Source organism: Diuraphis noxia, unplaced genomic scaffold (assembly GCF_037042655.1).
Source record: "Diuraphis noxia isolate RWA-SAM2 unplaced genomic scaffold, SU_Dnox_SAM2 contig0004, whole genome shotgun sequence".
Lineage (NCBI taxonomy): Eukaryota > Metazoa > Arthropoda > Insecta > Hemiptera > Aphididae > Diuraphis > Diuraphis noxia.
In genome coordinates this window covers 43,422,147-43,448,535 of record NW_028301714.1, presented here as the reverse complement: position 1 = coordinate 43,448,535, position 26,389 = coordinate 43,422,147, and the positions used below count along the sequence as shown (strand labels likewise).

Here is a 26,389-nt window from a genome sequence, read left to right as displayed (position 1 = left end):
AAATAGGCCACATACAGACCCCATAACAATTTCAATTTCAAGTACCCACGACGAATATTTTTATAAATTACAACAAAATAACATAAATCATTATTTTTAAATAATTGTAGTTTCGTCCAAGTTTGAATTTAAAATAACTATAAAACAAACTGTGTTTAAAATGTTTAAATATTTTTAAAATTTTTTGGGTACAGAATTAACTATTTGAAATTTACATCATGCAACCTTGTTTTAAATTTTCAATCCTTAGCTATAAAAGTTGAAAATTTCATATTTTTTTAACTATAAAATACAAAATCATTAAAAAATAATTAACAAATTTTGAATTTATAAATGTTGTAAATATTTGAACTTTACAAAAATTCAAAAAAAAAATTGTGTATTACATACTATGTATTTTTATACATATTTTTCAACTACTAGTTGTAATAATATGTTAGGAGTCTTGTATTACATTTTCAAGCATTTTAACCTAACGAACAAAATTTAGTTGACATTTACAGAAAAAAAAGTTTGAAAACTGACGATGAAAAATAAAACTAATAAAAATCGAAAACTTCATATGCCTATAATTAATTCAACATGAGTAAAAATATTTTGAAAATTATGATTTATGGTGTATAAAAAATGATAATAAAAACATTCATAATTCATAACACCTAACCTACCAAAAACCAAAATCAATTTTAATTAAAAATTTCTGTTTTTCCTTAATTTTTTATTGCTTTTCTAAGCGCTTTTAAAAACTAATGTGAAATTTAAATTTTGACTTCCTGCATACACTAACTAGATTCACTTTCCCACCGAAAAAGACTCTGAAGCATTATTTTGACTACTTATCGGTGAACACAGACACGAAAAATAAAATAGAAATAAAAAAACATATATTCGTAAAATCAAAACATATTCATCGCTTCGCTTATGAATCTAAAAGTCAGTCATTCGGTACTAACGGTAAATATTTGTATGTATAAATATATGCATAAAAAACTTTATATTCTAAATGCTAGAGTGAAATAAATACCATAAGAAAGTTTAACAATAATTTATTATTTTAAAAATTTTTTTTTTCGTTCTTGATCAAAAATTATACTTACTTAGATATTATACTCGTACATTTGTACCAGCGAAACTATATGACATATTTGTAAAATTTGTGAATATACATTTTTTAATATCTGCTGTACTTTTTAAATTTTGTAGTGTTATAACTGTTATAAGTCATTTATACACCGAAAGAATCTTGAAAGGATGTTGCAAGATTAACTACTTTAAATGGCTGTTAAAGTTAACGTTTAAGTTTCCACTTTGCATATCATTGAAAAAATACTAAAATAATATAAAAAATTCGCACGATATAGTACAAATACAATATAGTGAACAACATCAATAAATTAAATACGAAATTGTATAGATGATGAGATACTTATAGTCTACAGTATAATGTGAAATTAATATTAGAATATTTTACTTCAAGCAAACCTTAATTTTTAATATAATATGTAGGTACTATATGGGTAGGTACCCGATATGATTTTTAATATTATTTTATTGATTTCGATTTCTACGCATAATAATTTTTCGTCCAATATATTTTGTCTTATAATTTATACTCCAAGGTTCATGCATAAAGAGGCCACAGTACACGGTGAAATGGTTTTGAAGACGTGCATTCGTAATTCAAGCAAATCGTAAATAAAATGATTTCTAGTCGATAAATAAACTAACTATAATACCTTCGCGTAATGATGTAAGGAATACTCGGTATTCAAATACGCTTTTTCTTAAAGTATTCAAAGTACTATCAGATTTCAAATATAATTTAACAGTAAATAATAAATTAAATGGTATATTTAAGTAATGTTTTTTTTTATATATATTTAAAAAGTTTTCCTGACAAAGTCATCTAAACTTAGGTATGGTGTACAAACATTTTAGCTATTTATAAAAATGGTATTAACATAATATGTAGTAAATAACTAGGTCAACAAATTAGCGATATACATTAATATATTTATTAAGATAGTGTTACAATCAATGAACGATGAAATGCTTTTTATGTGTATTTTAATTATTTTTCAAAAAATTAAAAAGTGATAAACGCTCTGTTACGGTATTACAGTAGGTGTTACAGGTTAAATCAAATAATTGAACTTTTAAATCATTCTTATTTTAGCTTTCCAATTATGAATATTTACCGTAAAATATTAGATTCAATTCGATGAGAATATATTATAATGTAGTCAAACCTATCACAAATTAACACATTATTGGATCCTCGAAATAGTAAGCAAATAGCACCTATTCAACTGAGTACTGGACAAGTTTCACAAAATTGTAATAATTTCATAAGTTACATAATATTATTATTATATACGCATTTACCGAGATTTTTAACTACATATCGCTATATTGAATAAATGTGGGCTATTTTGATTTTTGATATAATATATTTTTTAATGAGAAGCTAAGAAATTAAGCAAAATGAACCATTTGTAAATAAAAATAAAATATTTAATAAAAACTAGTCTTCAATATCAATAATATGTGTTTAAAATTTAATTTAAATATTTGATGGTAAAAGTACTTTTTAAGTATCAATTAAATATTTGAATTCTCATTACAACAGTTTGTATGCGTAGCATGATAATTATGTTTAACACGGAATCAAAGAAACTGGTACCTAATATTTTATTTTACCTAATAAAACCGTTATAAAATAAAAACATTTACTTTTTCAATTTTAGTTAAATATGGACTGAAATAGATACCTTCTTACGTAAAATATACATCTTACCAAGCTCTCCGGCTAAGTTCGAGATAAGTACATTGGAAGTTGGAACATTACACATACCAACCATTATAAAATACTCTTTAAATATTGTGAAACAGAATTTTTTCCACGTTTCTATGGAGAAAGTAATTAATTATAGTGCGGCTTAAATTAAAAATAAGTTTTAAATAGTATAGAGTTTTTGTCCCAGCACCATAAATTGAAATTGTATTATTTTTTTTTTTAAATGTTCAATATTAATATTTCTCATACTCTCTAATTTTGTATCTAAATATGTATTTTTAGGTTATGAAATTATAGAATACATTTAGTTAGGAGTGCTACAAACTTTAAATAAGTGAATGACACACAATTTGTTTTAATAATAACTATAGGTAATATTTATTTACTTTTGTTAATTTGACATATAAATAGGCATACGAGTGCGTAGACATAAAAAAATAAAATATTTCCTTATATAAACTGTCTTAAAAATGATATAATTTATGTATAGAGCAATATTAAAAAATATAAAATAGCTCAAAAGTAAAATTTAGTATCTACTGAGTTTATTTTTTTCAGGAACAGATGTATCAAGTTACTACATTTTTTATAATACACAGTAATATGGTCAGTATAATATAATATATTATTATGGTTATCTAATAGGGTTTTTGAGGGCTTCATCTACCACGATTGTATTACTTGAATATTTAGTATCATAAGAATGTTCAGTATGGTGTAGATAGTTAACAATAGAGGTAGCAACAAACATATTTTTATTTTGCAATTTTGGTTTGAAAGCCAGTAAAACAAAATACTTTAAAATGATTGTGGACTCTAGTGGTTTGACGGTGCCTTTCGCAATTTTGTGTATTGTTGATTTGTTTGGTATATTTCCAATAGTCGTGTTACCAGGACCTATAATAAGATGTGGTGAGTATAATGTGGAACATATTATTATTTATTATTTTTGTACCAATGGGTATTGAGTAATAATCAGAGGTACACAGGATGGTTAGGAATACCACTGGCAATTAGTGTGTTTGCAATCCAAATATACACTGCAATTTTGTTGGGGAAATGTTGGATCATAGCTGAAGAGATTGAACCAAATATTGTAAAAAAAAACCGGTAATATCATCATGGCATGAAAAAGTATCAAATATCCGTTTTTTTTTTTTTATTATTATTGGCACTCAATATGTAATAATTTAATGTATTTTAGGTATCCATATGCTGCTTTAGCTGAGCTTATTTTCGGTAATAAAGTTAAACGCATTGTCACAGTTATGTTGGACGTCGCCGTATTTGGTGCGTGCATTCCAAACCTCCTAATTGGTAAGAGTTGTGACGTTTATTTTTACCGATTATATCCTGTAATCAGTAAACATATTTTCAAACCAAAGCTTCTTACAATCTTCACATTCTTGGAATTAAACTCTCGAGTGAAAGATTTGACGTGTCACCTTGCATTTGGTTGATTGTTATTGGAATAATATTGTGCCCACCTCTTTGGCTTGGGAGTCCTAAAGATATGAAGTACGTAAAATGTAATATTTATTCTGAACAATTTTGTTCATCATTAGCCACTAATCAATTGATTGAATAATTGTTTTATTAATTTCAAAATCATTTAGTTATGTTTTTTGTACCTCAACTTATTATTTCATATAAAAATATTATCTGTTTATAATCTGAAATTTAAATAATCACAGTTATTTATTAAAAGAAAATATTAGAATTCTATCAGAATACATGTTTTCTCCTGCTAATATTTATCAGTTTTGAAATGGTTGAAAATTAATGCGGTTAATCATATTTAATTCAAAGAGAAAAACTGTTGTTTTTAACTTATTTGTAATAGAAACATTTATTTTTTTCTCAAATATAAATTATTTTTATAATTAAAAAAATGTATTTTTTTAATGAATAAAAAATTTTAAAAATTCAATAAAACATTATTCAGAATATGTATTCGAATAATTTTTCCAAAAAGTTTTTGAATAGTATTGAAATTAAAAAAAAAGTATTTGAATACTTCACAAAACTAGCATCATACGCTTATAATGTTTTAAATTTACTAAAAAGCCTAATAGTATGAACCACTTATGAAATAGATTATATGTAATTAATACATTATAAATACTGTAATGTGTACCTACTGTGTATTATATATAGGTATTATATAATATTAATAATAATAATATGCATTTGCATAATGATTTTGTATTTTCAATTAGATGGATTGCATCAAGTTCTGTAATTTTTGTGGGCTCAGTGAGTGTCTTAACATGGATAGCAATGTACGGTACACAACGTGAAATGTATGCACCCATTCCTGAACCTTCATGGAATAGTGTCGCTCTCGCTTACGGACTATTAGCATTTCAGGTTTGGATTTTATTCAATTAATCTATGATATAGCCTAAATAAATAAACGTATATAGATGCGCATGGGCGGATGGCCATTTTTGGCCTACCGGAAAATTTTAAAAAGGGGCCCCACATGAAAAAGAATTTAATAATATATGATATTAAAGGGCCCCATTACCGAAATACGAAGGGGGGGCGCCGGGAAATGCCCGGTTGCCCGCGGTAGGCCTATCCGCCCATGTAGATGCGCCTAGAATATATATACTGATAGTACAGAAAATGTAATTCACTGATATTGTAGTTTGATGTACATCCTCTCGTCCTCACCATACAGATGGATATGGCTAACAAACGAAAATTACCTGTGGCAATCATTTGTGCATTTTTAAGTAAGGTGTAACCAAATATTAAGATTAACTAAATATTTTTTAAAACTATAAACTAAATTTATATTTATATGCATTATTTGTAGTAACGTGTGGATTATTTTTAATTACTACTACCATCGGATATGTAAGATTTGGATCGCTCTTGAGCTCTAATCTACTGGACCAACTGTCTGATAGTTATATATTGGACATCAATATAGCTTTAGTTACAGTTCAAATATGTTTATCGACAGCAGTCAGCACTACTGCACTATTTCAGCACATTGAACATTTTCTTAAAATACCTAAAGGTAAAAGGTACCTATTAGACCTAAATTAATTTGGGCTGCAAAACATTCCTTAATACTTAGCACTGCAATATTATTGTGTTTTAGAATTCAATCGAAAGAGGTGTGTTCTAAGATCATGTATAGTGATGTTGGCGGTTACAATAGGAGAGGCTGTACCGAGATTTGACCTATTGATGGGCTTAGTCGGGGCGTTGTTAACTGGTCCGTTGATGTTCCTTTTGCCACCATTGTTTTACGTTAAAATTCGATCGCTCCGTCGACTAAAAATAAAAAAGTCCGAAGGGGTGTGCTATCGCACGTTTCCAAATGCGAAACTTACTCCGATAATTGGTTTCAAGCGTTTAGCACTGTTAACATTTATAATATTGGCTGGAACGTTAGCAACCATCTTGTCAACGGTATCTGGGATTCGAGACACAATTATATATGCTAAATTCACGCCTTCGTGCATAATGAAATTATTTGAATGACATAATTTGATAATATTATAACATGTTTGTTTTTCGCATTTGTTAATCTTAGTAAACACTGAAAAACGGTATATGAGTGTAATTGTTGAATAAAAATATTTGATAACGGTCACTTATTACTTTATTTACACAGCATGAACTTTATCTACAAAAATAAAACCATATTATGTATATATTAGTAAAATAGATTTAAATATAATTCTTGATTACACACACACACACATACATACTCACACGCAGACACACATTGCTCGATGAGAAACGAAATGTTGCCGGAACAAATAATTTAATGTGTATGTATGCCGTTCTCCACTGTCAGCTTAATAATTTTTAACTTGTTTTAATATGCCCATAAAGTTATGAATGTATACCTACGTTAAAAATAAGGTAGGTAGGTAAATAGTAAATACATTTGTTTTTGTTATGGGAAAATGTAAACATTGGTTTTAATGAGGTGATGAATATGAGTCAAGGGCAATAATAATACTGTCGTTCCCAGAGCATTGGCCTCTATTCACATGCTATTATAGTTATTAGCATAACAGATGCGTGGTCACATGCATACAATAGCCCACTTTTAATCGATTCAATGTTGCCCGATTTTATGATTTCGAAAACGTTGCAGGGGTTCATTTTTAACGTATCACGAGTATTACCGGTGAAAAAAAAAACCATTTGATTAAAATGTGGCGATCGTGTGACATAAACATAGCACGTTACTCGATGTTTTCCAATTCGAATAAAATTTGTGAAAATATAATAATGTATCAATAAGTAGGTAACCATTAATTATATAATATATTATTTACCCATAGTAGGAATTAGGGATATTGTTTAGGGTGGCTACTAGTTGCGTCCCGCGGTAAAAATTTCTTCCGAATTGCGGCCCGAGTTTTTTTGGGATGCATACGAATTGTGGCCCGAGTTTTTTTGAGTTACCTATGAATTGCCTTCCGGAATTTAAAATTAAATTAATTATATGTATGTAATTATATTTTATTATGTTATAATATGCATTGATTTTCATTCAAATATGCAAAAATATGCTAACAAAAATGCATGTTAATTAAATTTATTTAATTTAAAAATGACAAATATATATAATTCATTAAATGAGTAATATGGACAAAAAAATGTATTAAATATATATCTATTTGAAATAATTGATGTATACCTAATGTAGATATTTAGCTATGTATTTTGTATAAAGTAGGATGTTGCATTTTGAACATTCACTCATCTAAATAAAAAGTCATGAACAATAATAAATTAAAATAAATTAAGTATATTTTTTAATATTTCAAAGTTACCTGAAGAGTTACAGTTGACTACTAAAGACTTAAATTTTCAGTAAATATACTCTAAAATCGAGAAAAACTTCGTTCTACATCCGTTGAAGATATCAGGACGTACTTATAAAGTATACCAAGTCACTGCTGATAGGTCTTTCGGTTAAGATTAAATTATCTAGAATTGAAAAAACCCGGGCCGCAACTCGTCTGTACCCAAAATAAACTCGGGCCGCAATTCGGATTAGACCTTTTTTCGTAAATATTTTCGGGACGCAACTAGTATGCAACCATTGTTTATATATTGTATTCGTTTCGTTGGCGATAAACAAAATGTTACACTAAATCGGTTAGAAAATAAAAATATCTGTACCCAGGCCAAATCATATTTTTGTTAAAATATATATAAGGGTACAAGTACATTTTAAAGGTGTTATGATTGACTGAAATGCCAAGTTTTCATAAATTGTATGTAAAAAATACTATATTTATTTAAATGAATTTAATTTTTAATTATGCGTCGTGATAGAAAAAAAATAAAATCAAATTGAGAGATTTTAAGAAGATACAAACCATCACATATAATTTACATATTGTTAAGATCTGAAACGGCGCCTTGCAGACATAACTGACCTTAAACTTGAATGACCAACTTATTCGGCCTCCGTGAACGCGCGCATGTGCCCCACCATAGACCGGTTCGACATTCCATCTCACTGTATCTCCGAACAGAAGAGACAGTGACTTATCTATACTAGTAGCTCCCTATCGTCTTGTATGTTATAGTTACATCGTATTTAAATAGGTATTGTCTTATTGTTTGTATTATGACAGCTACGTGTTTTTAACACAGACATGAATACCACGCCAATACCATTTTAAGATGCATAACGTTTGGATATTGTGGTTGTTTGCGGCAGCGGTAAGTAAAGAATACAAAATTAGTATTAACATTAAATAAGTGTAAAATTAGTATTTATTTATTTGAGTAAATTCTGTAAGGCTCAAATACAGTTTGACAATTTTGATTTCTCATAACATTTATTATTAATAAAAATGTATTGATATATTAAAATTCATATTTATGATAGATAAGACAGCTTTTTTAAATATTGCAAAGTACTGCATAGGTTAATAAAATATTGTCACTACTTTATATTAGACCAGGCATAAGATAATCATAAGTTAGGTTAGGTAGTTATCTAAATACTGAATACTAAAGCTATTTTATTTAGTATAATTTTAACATTGAGATACTCATCAATGGCGTGTCATATCAGATAAATCATGTTATTATTTTATTAAAGATAAACATAAGTAATGTATTAAATTATTTACTAATATTAATATATAACAAGAATAGGTAAGTATAAAAAATAATATATTCTTAAGAATTAATAAATATTCATGGTAGGTACTATAATTTTCGGGTTATGTTAAAAATGTGTTTGAGTATAAAATATACCTAATATGGGCTAATAAATATTGATATAAAATAAAATATGTTGTTATAATAATAAAATCATTTAAAGGTTAAATTGTATTTCATGATGATTACGGTATAATAAACAAACGATTGTTTAATGATTAAAGTTTTAAGGAATAATTTTTTTTTTTTAATAAAAATGGGTTGAAATTGTTTTTGAGTCTTTTTTTTGTTAAAAAAAAAAAACAATGTGTGTAGAATTTAAACTGATTAAACAAGATTAATATTTTTTTTATTCTTCGGTCTATTGGTCATGCATCCTGTGAAAGTGAACTACTGTATATTTCTTTCGATAGTCCCAGCCTCATCAGGTATACACAACAGATGAATAAAAGGAAAAGAAAAATATTGACTGATTTAAAAGATAGTGAAAACTATTGATGACATTCAGTCGAGACTGATGCGTTGACACATGTTCCAACATCTGATTTTACACGTTTTCATATTTTTATTGAAAATATCAGCAGTCATAATAACAAACTTTATGTGATAACGTTGATATACTATTTAAATAAAATCCCGCCAATTAAAAAATTAAAATTCATAACTATTTAAAATATTATTTTTTTTATTATTCGACTATAATATAATAGTGGTCATAATAGCCTATAATAACTTTTAAAAAGAACTATTTATCAGGTGTTTTATATTTTTAATTTGTGTTTTCAGATTCAGTTATTAATTAATTGTATGTTATGAGTTTGCATTACGTATTCATGTAGTCCTATGCATGTTTTGTTTTTAAATAATAGATAATTAAAAATTCTGAGCACATAAACAATATCGAGATTGTTACAAATTAATTAAAACAGGAACAATGATAAAATATAGAAACTAAGAATAAAAAAAAATGTTACATAACAATTGTTTGCCTTGTACATCCTGTGGTGAAAAACATAAATTAACAGCTATATCTGGGAAGCTGAGTTTTCTGGAAATAAATGTATAAATTATACAGGGTCATAGGGATAAATCGAAAAAGTTAACCCAAATAATGAACTAAGCCTAAACCCTATGTCTGTCATGTATAATGATTAATGTTTTTTTGCGGTATCAAATAATGCAAGTGATAAAAAAAGGTTGAAGTTTTAAAAATTATAATAATACAGAATTTAAAAAAAGTAATTTATTTATGGATAAAAATATACTTAATTCAATATTCAAACTAGTGAACTGAGGATAATTTGATTTTCTTTATTTTCTATTTATTTATTTATGTCACTTAATTCTGCGATGTTATAACATTATAAAAATTATGTGATTATAATAATCTATAAGTAAGAAGCTTAGTTTGAAAATATAACATTTCAAGTATAGTTATATGAATTATATTAATTATTATAAAAATGAAGTACCTAAAGTAAAAACATAATATTATATTTTAATATTTTAAATTTAGAAAGATTAAAAATTAAACAAGCACTTATTTTAAATTACTTGCTATAACTATAGTTATAATTTATTTTGACGCAAAATATATAACATCTATATCCATTAAGTATTTAATTTAGGTACAATACGTTTGATTTAAACTGCTGATCAAATTTTTATATATAGATATATACGACAAAGAACATTTTTCGTCCAATATTATGTTATGAGTAAGTGTCGGAAAACGTGTATACAGTTACGTGGGACGTTAAATTAAATTACTGTGCAGCGACCATTAATATTGTTGGCAATTGTGAATATTGTGGTCGTTAAAATGAATAATTGCATGTTCTAAAATGTGACAGCTGTTTTTAAAATACAACTTTAAACATTATGTTTGTGTGTATTAAACGTGTTACAGGCATTTGTGGCTGTCGCTTGTGACGATCTCGATGACTTTCCTTTGGACAGCGTCAGTAACGACGATGTAACAGACAATGACGAGCCTCCTAATACAACAGTGGAAGGTGAAATGCCCATGTCCAATCTCGATGATATGGACGAAGTGCCGCCAGATGAGTCCGTGTGAGTATCCATATAATACGCCAAAAGTCACTGTGAGACAACGTAATTAGGAAAATGTATTTAAAAACGCATCGCGTCATATATTATATATAATAAGCCAGGTGGATCATTAAAAATCCTCTGCTGCAAATGGTTAGTAATCTATCTTATGGTGACCAACTTTCTCTGTAGTAGTTTATTACTCTACAGTCTAATACAGTTTTACACCCACATTCGTATTATAAGCGAACGAACATGTTACATTATCTATAAAATATTTTACTCTGCATCGTGAGCATAATAAATCATTGTTTCTTGTCAAACTTGTAGTTTCATAAAATTAGATCTACCGTAACAAAAATAATGATAATTTTGTGAAATTAAACTATTCTTTTATCCATCAAATAAAATTTTTGTCCAGTTTAAAAAAAAATTAGCACATAATGTACCTACCCGTCAACTGTTGTATTATATCTAGAAAATACTAGAAGTTTCAAGAAGAGAATGTATTGTTGATGATAAGCAAACCCTATTATAAAAGTTAGATTCATAATCTATAATATTTTTTGGTCACATGACTTTCGTTACTTAATTAAAAAATCATTTTTGGACAACGTTCATATTCGTATACACTGTAAATCATGATGGTGATGTACATTGTCTTTAATAAAAACATTTTTATCGATCTTAGTTTTTAAATCTTCTTAACATTTATGACATGTATAATAACTATTATCACCGTGTTTCAACGGTTTCATTGATGACGATTTAAACAATTTTATTTTTATTTTTTGATTATCTGATAACTACTGTAGATCAAGCAGCTATAGTTATTGTGACCGAGAATTACTGGTTAGCGTGCTTTTGAATCGTCTATTTAAATATAATTTTATCGTATTAAGTAAATTATTTACCTACAATACAAATCGTTTATTTAAAAAGAATACCTGTTGACCAAATGAAAATATCATGATAATGTGCGAATATATGTGTGTACAGAAATATGGCAGATCGAAAATCCGACAGTATGCAAAAACTAGTTCAGTCAGCGATGCGGAAACCGGGTATGAAGGAACGACTGGCTCAAGTCGTGCCCATCATCAAGGCTATGACCCCAGCACAACGGCTTGCACTCGCCGGCATGGTGATGGGTAAGGGCCAATCGCAGAACTTGAATAACAAGGCGTTGAACGCACAACTCCTATTGCCCATCAGCCAAGACATAGCGGCTATGCTGAGGAATGGCCAATCGACCTCGGGTGGCAGTGGTTCGTCTGCTAGGGCATCATCCGGTTACGGGGTCAGTTAATATTATATACATTCTATTATAATTTATTATTACCTATTATAATATTGTGGCTATCGTGCAGACGATTTTAAAAACCTAGCACCGTATAATTATAATTATTACATTTATACCGTACGCGTTTATCGCAGGTACCTATAATACTATATAGTATTACTGTAATATCTCTGAGTTTTATGTTTCATATTATTTTGTTCGTTTTCAACAGTCTTACCATTTGTCCGTTCCTCCTAATCGCCTCCGAATGCCGAATACATTGATCCGCCGGTATCCGCAGCGGATTCTTGAACGACCGGGTAACTGGTTTTATTTATAACTTACACAAATATAGCTGGTCTCAAGGCCGTTGACCTAAATAACACGTTTGCATTAATGCCGAAACAGGTATGAAGAGACCATACTCGCCGCCTGCAACTGTACTCAGACAACCCAGCAAGGCACCGGAATCGTCACCTACCTCTGAAAGCCCACTGGATGACTGCGACTTGTTTGGTGATAACATTTGTCTGAACGTTCAAGCATACCCCGAGTTAGTCCAAGCAGTATTGTAAAAATAGATTAATTTTGAATGTGAGGGGGGAGTACATAATGAGATTAAAAGACGTATCAAAAATTGTTCCAAGGTCAATTATAACTAGTTATAGAATACTGGATTGCTCATCAACGATCCAGTTATTTAGTCTATTTAGGCAGTAATAATTGGACATAAAATTATATATTATTAATATAACTGATGTGTTGAACTCAGTGATGGTATTTTGAATCTATTGATTGTAATCAGTTAGGATTTTGTAGAGCTATGAAACTAAATAATCATTAAACAACTTAAGAAAGTATTAAAAATGATTTGAAAAAAAAACATTTTAATTAATTTTTAATACATACCTATTAATTTTGTTTTATTTTTTATATTTCTATACATGGTTTATGACTTTTTCAGATAACAGATAGTTGAAAATTCTTAATTATGTATAAGATATTTCTAAATAGTAAAAAACAAACTTATCTAAAATTAAAATGAGCGAAAAATCTAAAAGAATATAAAATATAGTAAAAATATCTAAAAAATTGTAAATTAGAACACAATAAAATTGTACGAAGTATGAATCAAATGTATAGCTAAGTGACATACTTAGTAGGTTTAAGAGCTATAGAAAAAATTGAAGGCCTTGAGTCAAAACTTTTTTTTAATTGTACATACTACATATTTGAATTTTGCACAATAATTAAGAATTAGTAAAATAATAAATAATTTAATTTAAAAAAATGGAAATATAAAATGAATATTAAGTCAAGCTCGGTAAAATTCTACTATTGTAAGTAGGTAGATACTAATTAGTTTAAATTGGTAATTTTTCACTTCATATTCGGTTTACAATTTGAATTTTTATAGGTATAATATTATCGTTATCTAATTTAGTCAACTCATGATATTATAAATGAACTATTTTACTTATATACCAGAATTAAATATTGTGGGGGCTATATTCGTATGTATGCCATGTTTATCTGATCTATATATAATGCAATTATACTTGTATTATATTACTAAAGGTTGTATTTCAATATGCTATACCTATGATATTAAAACACATACCTACTATATTTATTTATTATTTAAAAATGTATAGCTTCTAACAGGCATGTGATATAAGGATTTGTTGGTTTTGAATTTATACATTACATTATTAGTTATTACATTGATATAATATTATTCATAATCAATAATCATTTATGTATGAACTTGGAACCCTTAAATAAATATTTTTAGGGTATCAATATTAAATTACTATTTTATTAAACTGAGAAGTTTTTATGATTAGTTTAATCTAATTACTACCTACTATAGTAATTATAGTTACATATTCCAGGAAACTAAAATTGGATAATTGAATAAAATAATGTTTTGGTTTAAATCATTACAGTTTGGAAATTATTGAAAGCATTGAAGATACAGCCAATAGTAGAGCTGCATTTCAAGCGTTAATTAAGGATCCTAAGTATAATATTTCTGATTCCTTCGATGCAAATATATCCGAAAGGTATTTAATTAGATCGATTAAATTTATTTAACTAATCTAAAAAATATTATTTATGGTGTAGAAGAATTGATGGTAATCCCGAAGTTGCAATTTGTCAAAGTAAAGTAACGATGGCTAGACCAAAAAAAGCTCGATCAACAAACGGTCAATGGAAATATATAGTGAACACTGATGAGTATGTTCAAACTCTACGACTTGAAAAATGCTCGTAAGTACTTTTTTTTTTTGCATAACTTGCTTTGTACACTTTATCATTTATTATTGCTTATTCTTTATTTAGAAAACCAGAAACCAGATGTTCTCATGTCTCCACAAAATTTAAATCTACATGTCATCAGGTGTATAATTATCATAGGTTACTAACTTGGGATCAGTTCTCTGGATTAACAATGGATATATTTAAGGTATTAAATATTAATATTGATTTGATTGTATAGTATATATTAGTTTACATTGGATTGCATATTAATTTGATTTGTTATAAATTATAATAGTATATTACACTGTTACGACTACAGTTTACAGCAGTACAGCTTATTATGTCTTGTATATAGTTATATTTACAAAGATCTATATTAAATAAAAACCAATAAACTACGTTTGATTTCAATATATTCTAGGTGCCTACGTGCTGTGCTTGTCATATTCAAGAACTGAATCCATTAGCTCCAGATAACTTTGAGTCACACAATTCTGTTGCAGACGATCAACATACATTACCTTCAAACACTAATCAAAAAAAGTTAGCACCTCATAAACGAATACAACAAACTACTAGCCCTTCCCAATTTACGGTGCATGAAACACTCCCTGCTAAATACCCACCTGTAACTAGGAGACCATACAAGAAAAACCAAAATAAGTAATTATTATTTTATACAATAACAATAACTGTTAGCAATATGATCATAAAATATTGACAACTTTGGCCTACCTATCTTTATCTTAATTTGACTTTTTACATCGTAATAGTAATTGGTAATAAATTATTCTTGTTAACACAATCTGACGCTATCGTAATCCCACTAAGATGTGTTTAATATATTTTGGTAATAAAATGGCTTTCGTTCTTATAATGTTTTAGACATCAAAAATATTTTCATAAATTCAAAATATTTTATCTTTATCACATGGTAATCTTAGACAATTTTATGTATGTAATAGATGACATAATATATATTAAATATAATATTTGAATTTGATTTAACTAATTTATTAATATTTTACATCATTTGTACAGTAAAATATCAAAATAATAATAATAAACCATGTATATAACATTCACTGCAGCAATAGATTATCTGGTAGATTAAACATTTTTAATGGTCAAAGATGGATTAAAGATAGGTGGCTTACACTACATACTACATACACAAACAATTTATAATATACATACACATATCAAGAATACATAGATACATACTTTGTTGTAGAATATAGCAAACATATTTTATATATATTGATATACTATTTATTTTGAAATCAATTTAAAATTTGTATATTATTAGAATACAAATAACTAGGTAATTCAAAATAGATGTTACCATTGATAGTAATATCTCGATGCTGTTTAACAATGTTTACATGCTTTTACGATACCTTTTATAGTTTCATTTATAGTGTGTTTTGTGTTGCAGTGAAGATACTTTATAATTATTCTCTGTTGAATGTTGTATTTATAATTGATTGTTTCTCAAAGTACCTAAGATTTGTTTTTTATTTTTATATTATTTGAATTTCCGGGATAAATTAAATCAAATAATAGGTATTAATATTAGCGATGGAAAGTTACGAGTAAAATAGTACGTAACCAGAAACGTCGTAGAGATATGAATTTGTCTGAATTGGTTTGTTATTTAACGTTTACATTGATTATTTATAAAAATATTTTTAATTAATTTTTATCTATGCATAGGTACCTACTATGTATAATAAAGTTTTTATACGAAATAATATGATAATTGTTGATATCTTAGACAAGTTTATGGAGTTTCTTAACAATAATATCATGCTAACGGCTAGCAAAAAGAAATAAACAACTTTAAATGAAATTTAAACTAATAATTGACTAATAAGCGCCTATGGTTAATAATAAGAATTGTTAAATATACTGTAACATTATAACTTTGGGAAATTTAATGATAAAGAGTTAAATTCTAAAAACAAACACCTAGTAATTAGTAATAATGAATTAAAATACAGTATAGAATATAGATACTTACATGAAATAGCTAAAGTGATTGCTTTAACTGAAACACTCAATATTAGTATTTAGGTACTATAGTGTACTACTCAATCAAAGGCAATAAATTCTCACAAATGTTTCATTTATATTTTTTTTTAATTAAGAATAAAGGCTTCGACGTCTATGGTCATTAGTCTATACAATGTTACATTAACTTAGAATTTTACATATATAAAAGATAAGATTACATAAGATACATAAAGTACATAAGATATTTAGATTATAAAGGTGTGTATATATATAAGTATTTACATTTACAATACGGTTGCAATAGGTTTGTAAGATAGATCTATAAAAATTAAAAATGGCGTCAACGTTGGCTTCCCCTAATGCTTTCTCCATGTTAGTGGGGTGACTTAAAACTTTTCGTACTTCGTTCTTCAATTATATTATTCCCATTAAATCTTGGAGTATGCTTGAAAAACTTCGGATATTTCTTTACCAGGAATTTAGTATAATTTAAGTATTTTTCTAAGTAATTTAAAATGTTTTGATTTCTTTGATTCTATAAGCATATAACATAATATATTTCTTATATTTAATAGAAAATTTCATTTAAAATATTTAATTGAATGGATAGATTATAATAACCAAACCAATACTATATTATTAATTTATATTTATATTTAATATACGTTCAGTAAACTTCAAACCAAACACATAACTTTTGTATTATTGAACTACAAAGTAGAATAATTTAAAACATCCTTAAAATAAGTTTTCGTTCATTTTCACATCATAATATAATATTTCAGTCGTGATGATGTTTTTCGAGAAAATAAAAAGAAGTTAAAAACCTAAATATTATTATTATTCATTATACTGTAGGTTAATATGTACCTAGGTAATGCACAAATTAGGTGAGGTTATTAACTATTATTAGAATAAAAAAAAATTTATGGGTAGGTAGATATTTTATAGCCAAAGTAAACAGTACTTTAACATGATTTCATTGAAATAACACATGACCAAAATGTTTGTTCTCAAAACTATAACATATTGAACTATTTTAATATCTAAAAATCAATATTATTATTTACTAAACCATTTCCTAACTTTTTCTGAAACAGACCGATATAAGTAGATAGAAAACATGCTTGAACTCCTAACAAAAATAAACAACAATAAAAATGTTATATTTTATTTATCTTTTACAGTCTGATAAAAATATTATACTGTTATATTTATATTTTATTTTAATTTTTAAACCACAATATAACATTATCTGAAATACCATGTTCATTTATAGTTATTTAAAATTATTATTTCATTAAATACAACGAGATGGGTTCTTATTTCTTGGACCTACTCAAGTGAACTTTTTTTTTCCTGTTACAATCGAAAGCAGGAGAGGGTCTATTTGCGGTGCTTGCACAATAATACTTCTCTGTTGCTATCATTTATTTATGAATAACATTTAAAATACAATACTTAGGGAAAGCATATACATAGTGCAATACTTAAGTGAACTTGTGAACCTCAGTTTGAGAACATTAGTTAATAGTTTATTATATGTATAGCTCAAAGTGTTAAATCTAAATATACTAAATATATAAATATATATTTCAGATTGACGACTCAAAACACTCCAACCGAACCACCAGATCCATATCAAACTACTAGAACTAATTACAACTATCACCCGATTATGGAATATTTTGTGTCACCGCAATCGTCAACTCCTCCTGAAGTTCGGAAGCAGGACCTTATGCAGCGCAAAGCCGATTTGATGGTTCCCAGCACCGAATTCCAAACACCTAGTAATGGTTGGACTCCCATGTCAGAAGAGTTTGGCCCGAGACATTTGAAATGATTTTCATAACTACTGTATTAATTTATTTGTTTATTTATTTACATTTTAATATTAAAATTTTACATTCTGAGTACCTTTCACTTGTATTGTACCGGAAATTCCAACACGGCAACACTTGACCGATATCATTTCATATATTACAGGCAGTAGATTAATAAACACTCAACTAATTGTTCCGATTCGGTCACGTTCCAACAACACTTTCTTCCCTCACTGCGACCGTCATTGCTGTGGTTTTAGTTAGTATTGTTTTTTTTTCAAGCAGACTACACTCTGTTATTTGGTTTGTTTCTATTTGCATAAAATGTATGCTATAAATCATAGAAAAATAGTCTCTTTTTAAATATTTATCATCAAATAATATAATTGAGTGTCTATAATACACCACACGTGACTCATGATATCAATTATAGGTAGTCTAGACACATGATTTGTGGATTACTACAGGTGACCCATAATATTGAAATGTTTATTACGCTGGGTTCAAAATGATTGGACACGTCTACAGTAGTATAGGAAAGCTTGGTGTTGATCCGTTTAAACGGTTATATTGTTCCGGTATCCTTTTAATCACATTTTCGCGTTGTTCGTCGATTATTGTTACTGTTTTAGTATAGTATTCCATATATTTTCGAATTCAGACCAAGGTATTCGCTGGTCACGGCCGTAAATTACGACCGGAAAACAAATGGTGTTTCAAAATGATTTTGCGCAAACCAATGGCTAGACGGTGATACGGTGTCATTGCTTTGTCCGATAACCGTGTGACATTTTGTGATAAACATTTAAATTTTGAAACGCACGTGCTACGATTATTATTTTTTTGTGCTCAAAAAAATTAATTTTCAAATACATATGTTATATATTATGTAGTATATTAGTATATTTATTGTTATTTTTACCTCAAATAATAATAATAAAAAAAAATGATATAGGTACGCGTACACAATTTGGTATTTACACAAACGCAATAAGAAACGTAAAAATAATTCGACGACCGACTAAAGTAATAATAATATAAATAGTAAAATACGATCAAACTGAAATCGATTATATATTATGTAACCATATATTGTCCCATACCTATATTATATAATTAAGTAGTTCAATAAATTAATAAATTTAGTTATTAGGTAGGTATAATAATTTTTATAGATATATCAAATATGTATTATAAATTTAGAAATGCTATATTATAAGAATTTCTTTAATACTTAAAGCAGTTAGCACATTATTTGTTTTGTGTGTAGGTAGCTATGTAAATTGTAGATGTTAAGTAGTGAGAAGTTTCACTTCTACAGTCACTTATATGGCTACTTCATTAATTTTGTACAAAATAATATTATTCGTACTTTAGTACCTACCGGCTACCTCTATATAAATTTCTATTTAAAATCAATGAACATACATTATAATCAATACATTGTTATAACTAATCAATTATGTTAACATTTGACTAGCAGATAATATTCAACCATATAAATTATAACATTTGTAAATGTTATGATTTAGAAATGAAAAATTAAACATGAAATTATAGTTATGTTATGTTTTAACATGAGTATGTTTTGGCCTGGTTACAACGTAAAATTTAAAAAATATATATTTTTATTTAATTATTTCCAAAAAAATTAAAGATAGCCATTTTGTAGAGTTTATTTTTCTAAAAATATTGATGTTTCAAAATTTTATTTTCATTAATTTCCTGGTTTTTAATATTTTTTCTAGTTTTGAAGAAATAAAATATGATTAGAAATTTAAAACTATTAGGAACACGGAAAGTATTCGGCCGCCGTATGGGAATGCGCGCGGCGCGGGGTCACATGTTTGATAGCATTACGGTGTTAAATAATTCGCAATTTTTCTCAAAACTAAAAAAATATTAAAAATCAGGAAATTAATGAAATAAAATTTTGAAACGTCAATATTTTCAGAAAAATAAACTCTACAAAATGACTATCTTTAATTTTTTTGGAAATAATTAAATAAAAAAATATATTTTTTAAATTTTTTACAAATACATTAAAATAAATTAAAAAATGAAATAATTGTAGTTCTTATCCTTGTGAATCTTATTATAAAACCAGAATTTTGATATCTCCATTATTTCTTATGAGATATCGCAATGGGTAAATTCACGCGGGACACCTGTATATACTCGTATTTTAATTTTTCAGTTATTTGTTAATGTTATTACGTACTTATTATTTACCGAGTTATAACATGATTATATTTTATTCCATCATATTTCCATATACAAATAATTATATATAAGTTGATTCACTGTATTTGAGCACTTATCACTGCAAATTTTGCAAAACAAATCTTTACTTACTAATGATAAAATTATAAAAATTATAAAATGTGTTTATAAACATTTTGGCTTTTAATATCGTTGTATTTATCCGGGTATGGGTCGAAATCCCGACTATTGTAATTCCGACAAATCACAATACCGACCTTTATATTTATACTATTATATTCGTTAATCATTATTTAATAATTTCATATAAAAACTCAAGCAATAATAAATTTAAAAAATATTATTAGTTTCATTATATTGGATATAATATATACGGCATATGTGACCGCCGATCATCATTGAACAAAAAAAAAAAAAAAAATATAAAACTACATCGATATATTATGAGCCAAACCACGAAAAAAATAATCTAAGACATGACTCCTATTTTATCTATCTTTATATACCGTCATTATTCTTTTCACGATGTTCACACTCATAAACGTCCATAACGTGTATAATGTCAAATACCCATGAATAATATTTGTAAATTACAACAAATTAACTAAAATCGTTATATTTCGTATACGTATCTAATTTTGTTGGAATTTGAATTTGAATTTATAAAATCAATAAAAATTAATTTGGCTTTCAAAAATTACCTGTGCAGGCCATTGATTTTCTTTTTTCGTAAAACCTGTAATATATGTCCTTTCGCGATTCTCGTCTTTTGTCATTAAATATCCCTTGACACATATTTTGGTATTTCCTTTATGAGATAGAATAATTTAACATATATCACTCATAATAAAAAAAAACTCCTAAATTATATTTAAAGTACAGAACAAAGGTAGGTACAACTATACAATTAACACGCCAAAATATTATAATAATATGTTTGTGTTTGAAATGTTCAATTGTTCACTCAGACTCAGGACAAATAATTGAGTGTTTTAGAAAGTATAGGTACCTACTAGATTAAACTTTTATAAGATAAGATAAGATAAGATAAAATTATATTATTTTGTTGGTATTTCAAATGGTCGGTATTTTGAACTGTCGGTGTTTTAGACTGTCGAGATTTTGGTGTCGGGTTATTGACCATTCGGGATTATCATTATCGGGATTTTGAACGCCTCCCATCGGCCCCCGTCATAATTTTAATCACGGGTAATTGGTCTCTGGCTTAAAAGTTATATGTTTGTAATAGTTTTGACATTGACTTTTCTAAAAAATTAATTTTTGAATTATTTGTACTCCTTAAGTCTTGCTGTAAAACATCGTTGAACACTATCGAGGGTTTATGCTCACGAGATATCATATTTATTTTAATTTTTGTATTTGATCATATATTTTATTCATAAAATATTTTGTATTTATAAAGTATTTTTTAAATTATTTTTTACGTTTTAAGCTAAAAAAATATGTTGTATTGAACTTTTAAGTCCGGAACCAATTGCTCGTGTATACAATTATGAAGGGGGTCAATAATTGTCCGCATACCGCGTTTTTTCGTGGGGACCAATTGTTCAGGGACCGATTGTACAGGTCCAACAACATCACGGTACATTTATATTTTTTCGCTTAATCCTTTGTGCTTTAATATTTCGACAAATTTGCTCAGTCATATTGAAAAATATTTGTTATGTTATGCTCAACTAAAGTGTAGCTTAATAATCAATACTCGAAGTATATTTTTCTGGTGTACAATGAATCTGGTTTAGTATCACTATATATAACTATGGAGGTGAAACTCACCAGCTGCATGACACGTATTACCAATTTTATTATAATATTTTTTTTTACCTACCTGTTTGGAATTTACTTGGTTCTGTAATATTTAAAAAAACATTTTTAATGGACTATTGTCTACTTTAATATATTTTAACACTTATCACCTATAATAACGGTTTAACGTTTCTTTTCTTCTTAAGTCTATAATATATTATAATATGTTGTCGTGGTTTCAATGTTTAGACTTGTAGTATAAAACCACAGATTGAATTTTATTAGAAAGGCTTATTGTTTAGTTATATAGATATATGTTCAGTTTAACAATGATGAGAAAGTAAAAAAAGATTTGAGACAATATATAGGCCATGATATTATTATCCACAAGAAAATAAAAGCCATTAAGAGGACGCTACACCCGTTACGTTGTCTCCGTCTTACAAGTGCGTAACATTGCAAATTTTAGGCTTAGCAGATCACGTTTAGCTCCGTTAGTTTAAAATTTAAAGTAAATTGACTTCTTACAAAAATTAAAGGTAACATTATTATCGAGGGCATGACGTAGGCTTTTTATTAAATTTTGATTTTAAAGTGAATTATGTGTATTTTAAAATTTAAAATTGTTTGTATATCTTAAAATACACATAACTCACTTTAAAATTAAAATATAATAAAAAGCCTACGTCATGCCCTCGATAATAATGTTACCTTTAATTTTTGTAAGAAGTCAATTTACTTTAAATTTTAAACTAACGGAGCTAAACGTGATCTGCTGAGCATAAAATTTGCTATGTTACGCACTTGTAAGACGGAGACAACATATGCGGGTGTAGCGTCCTCTTAAATTAATAGTTTATAAATTAGGATACCTAATATTAAATTTCAAATTTTAAGCTGTTTGACAAACGGGATTCACACAATAAAAATGATTAAGAATAGTAAGTAATAAATGATCATCTTGTTTTATAATTTGTTTTCTAAACATATTATTGAACATTTCCAAGCACTTATTGTGAAATGGCTGTAGTAATGTAGACATGGTGACATATGCAGTGCATATACTTATTATTAAATCAAATTTACGAATTTACCATAAAATATAGGCAATTTAACTATAAACGTTTTCAAATAATATAGGTAAATTTCTTAATGTAATAATTAATATTCTTAATTAATATTAATAATTTATTGATATACGAGTAGAATGAGACGATGAACATAATATTATATTGTGCAAAATGAAATAACTGAATGCAATGTAATGCAGTATGATTATGGTTAACTTATAGGTATCAATTATGTCTTATATTCAATCAATAATGCATACATTTTATAAAAAAAATATGTTGAATACATACTTAATAAGTACTTGACATTTCTTATAAATTATAACTATCCAAACTAATGGTACCTTATAGTGCTATTAAAATAGTAAATTAATTTAATAGTATAATATGATATTGAACATTATGGACTTATTGAGTTATTAGTGCACAACTGATTATTATTATGACATTTGAACTACATAGCATTATTGATCAACATTTAACATAATATAATTTTGTTAATGATTATATTTTTAGCATTCATATTTGAAAAGTACTCAACTATTAATATTTTAATTGAGAAAAGTTGAGAAACTATTTATCCAACGCACAATTTCGTCATCTAGCTGTTTAGCGGTATCCTGTAATGTGTGGTTTCAAGCATTTTTTTAGAATATTAAGAACAGTTTTTGGTTATTAAATATCAGATATTATACCTTTTTAGTATGTAGTTTAAATATAGCACTTCGTAAACTTCTAAACGCTCCCTACTACGTCTCGAACAATTCTATACATTCTGACTTAAAACTAAAAACGGTTCACGAAGAAGCGAAAATACATTACCAACGTTTTCAAAATCGACTATTATCAAACTAAAACCCACTAATAAAAAATCTTCCTACACCCTTCATTCCCGGACCATCCCCCCCCCCCCCCAGACGCCTAAAACGCAAATGGTGCCGGGATCTGCTATCCCTCACAAATTTAACGTACTATAATAAATCGCAAAAAAAAAAAGAGAGAAATAAATAAAAGTTAACTATGAGTGTCATTAATGGATGATTTATCTATACATGTTAATACATTACTGTAATTTAAAAGTGTACTCAGAACACATATTATACTTATTATGCCAACAGGTATAGATTGTATATTTTAAAATAAAGAAAAAAAAAGTATGTAGTTTAATCAGTTATTGAGTCATACGAGTAGTGATAGTTAAGAATATTTTATAACTATTTGTTCTTGTTTAATTTTACTTATTTATTTATGGTTTATTAGTACACTATAATACTAGCTCTAGGTAGTATAACATTTTTCATTTTGGGATTACTGTCGAAATTCAAGTAATAAATTGCTTTTCGATTAAATAAACAAACCGTCATATCGACTATCGACGACAAGTAAATGAGAAAATTAGGTATCTAAATATAGTATATATTATATACGTATAAGATTAAAAAGAATAAATAATATTACAACTATACAAGTATACACCAAAGTATCTACCTTACGACTCGTGTATTTGACGAATATTTGTTATTCGTGGATACTCGCCGAGTGCCCGACTATTTTTTTTATAGTGGGAATGAAGTATTTGTACGAATATTCGATAATAGGAATTTGTTATTCATTATTCGGCATCTTTCCGCGGATTTTCGGTACAATATCGGTATATGCTGTATTTGCGTATTGCATATATTTTGCATTGCAGTCGTACGGTTTACATTTACACGAAGCTACGCTATTGCGTAATTAAACATATTATTTTATTAAATTTATGCTATTGCCGATTATCAATAAAAAATGTATCTTATTTTTAAACTAAATATAAATGTATAAATAAATATACCTGATTAATAATTCTCTAATTCTTATAAGGATGGTCATCGGCGGAAAATTATGGTTTAATTAAATTCAATGGTTAGCAATAAGAATGCAGGCATACAGCAACAATTTGTAATCATAGGCATTATAATATTCATTATTTGTGACCCTCGACGAATAAGCAAACGAACAATGATGATAATAATATTACAATATAACTACAGTATTATAATACGGTAATCCGCCGTTGCAGTCACTGCGGTTCCTGCGATCCTGATAACCGGCGCTACGTTGCACGGTGGACAGACACACATGCTATGCGAGCTATACACAAAAAGCAAACCGTTGTGCACAACACCTGTGATCTGCCGCCGTCTGAGCGATTGCCGACGTCGAGCCGATCGTCGTCGTCGTCGTCGTCGGGGTGATGGTATCCTAGTCAGACGCGCATGGTGAAACGGATCCGAAACGACGTCCTGGAAAACGCGGAACGATGTACCGTGGTCGGCCCTGCGGGCCACGGTATCGGCTGGCGGCGTTTAAGCCGGCGGAATCTGTGGGTTAAATGGACCGTACCAGTATCAGGGGGCCATGCCCGGCATAGGCGTGCGCAGAGTTTCAAGTCGGGGGCAGCGAATATTTTTACCGGCCAATACATGGGTATTAATTTGACATTTTTAAGCTCAAAATCAAAATTTAACCTTTGACTCTTTATTATTATAATACAGTTATATTATTATGTTATGTTATTATTATATAGTCCGGCCCATACAAATATATTCAAACCGTCCAGGGGCAGCAATAGCACACCTTGCTGCCACTGTTCGCACGCCTATAATACGCCCATGTATTCATGTCGTACGAAACGTATTGCGGCCGTGATCGCCACCCGTAAAGTAAATAATAATAATATTATTATGTGCCTAAACTATCATTGATTATAAATATTGGTATTTGTAATCAATGCTATTGTTTATAACTAGGAAACTCCTGAAAAGATCAAACATTTATAAATGTATTTATGTGTTTAAATAATATGAATGATAATTTCAGATGAAATATAGGACGTAAAAAACTAAATCAAGTCTATTGATTTCATTATAAATGGTTGATATATGGTATATGGTAT

General features: G+C 27.8%; 2 protein-coding genes across 7 annotated transcripts; both read left to right on the top strand.

Moving 5' to 3' along the window:
• Positions 1-3,454: 3,454 nt before the first annotated feature.
• LOC107169265 (solute carrier family member mahogany) lies at positions 3,455-6,410 on the top strand. Of its 5 annotated transcripts, none has more exons than XM_015518953.2 (8): positions 3,455-3,709; positions 3,787-3,907; positions 4,002-4,114; positions 4,183-4,315; positions 5,017-5,167; positions 5,451-5,538; positions 5,622-5,828; positions 5,913-6,410. In XM_015518953.2, exons 1-8 carry the CDS (start codon positions 3,601-3,603, stop codon positions 6,296-6,298), a joined length of 1,308 nt encoding a protein of 435 aa, XP_015374439.2. In that variant the 5' UTR covers positions 3,455-3,600; the 3' UTR covers positions 6,299-6,410. The 5 variants fall into 5 exon arrangements, with proteins under 5 accessions (XP_015374439.2, XP_089082109.1, XP_089082112.1 ...); XM_089225985.1 differs by having other exon boundaries at positions 3,595-3,709; positions 3,777-3,931; XM_089225984.1 differs by having other exon boundaries at positions 3,681-3,709; positions 3,787-3,931.
• A 1,909-nt stretch (positions 6,411-8,319) lies between these two features.
• Positions 8,320-18,487, top strand: NT1 (Neurotrophin 1). 2 transcript variants are annotated; one of them, XM_015518952.2, is made up of 10 exons: positions 8,320-8,509; positions 10,866-11,029; positions 12,008-12,308; positions 12,523-12,610; positions 12,699-12,843; positions 14,240-14,356; positions 14,418-14,564; positions 14,637-14,760; positions 14,977-15,098; positions 18,171-18,487. In XM_015518952.2, the coding sequence occupies exons 1-10, from the start codon at positions 8,471-8,473 to the stop codon at positions 18,412-18,414; spliced, it is 1,491 nt and encodes a 496-aa protein (XP_015374438.2). In that variant the 5' UTR covers positions 8,320-8,470; the 3' UTR covers positions 18,415-18,487. The 2 variants fall into 2 exon arrangements, with proteins under 2 accessions (XP_015374438.2, XP_015374437.2); XM_015518951.2 differs by having other exon boundaries at positions 8,322-8,509; positions 14,977-15,218.
• Positions 18,488-26,389: the final 7,902 nt, after the last annotated feature.

What these genes read in the sequence shown, in the direction of transcription:
- LOC107169265 (XM_015518953.2), top strand. Translation starts at nt 3,601, where the DNA reads ATGATTGTGGACTCTAGTGGTTTGACGGTGCCTTTCGCAATTTTGTGT. An exon ending in AATCATTTGTGCATTTTTAA is followed by an intron (nt 5,539 to 5,621) that starts GTAAGGTGTAAC and finishes CATTATTTGTAG; the next exon opens with TAACGTGTGGATTATTTTTA. An exon ending in TTTTCTTAAAATACCTAAAG is followed by an intron (nt 5,829 to 5,912) that starts GTAAAAGGTACC and finishes ATTGTGTTTTAG; the next exon opens with AATTCAATCGAAAGAGGTGT.
- NT1 (XM_015518951.2), top strand. Translation starts at nt 8,471, where the DNA reads ATGCATAACGTTTGGATATTGTGGTTGTTTGCGGCAGCG. An exon ending in GATGCAAATATATCCGAAAG is followed by an intron (nt 14,357 to 14,417) that starts GTATTTAATTAG and finishes TTTATGGTGTAG; the next exon opens with AAGAATTGATGGTAATCCCG. An exon ending in TACAAGAAAAACCAAAATAA is followed by an intron (nt 15,219 to 18,170) that starts GTAATTATTATT and finishes TATATATTTCAG; the next exon opens with ATTGACGACTCAAAACACTC.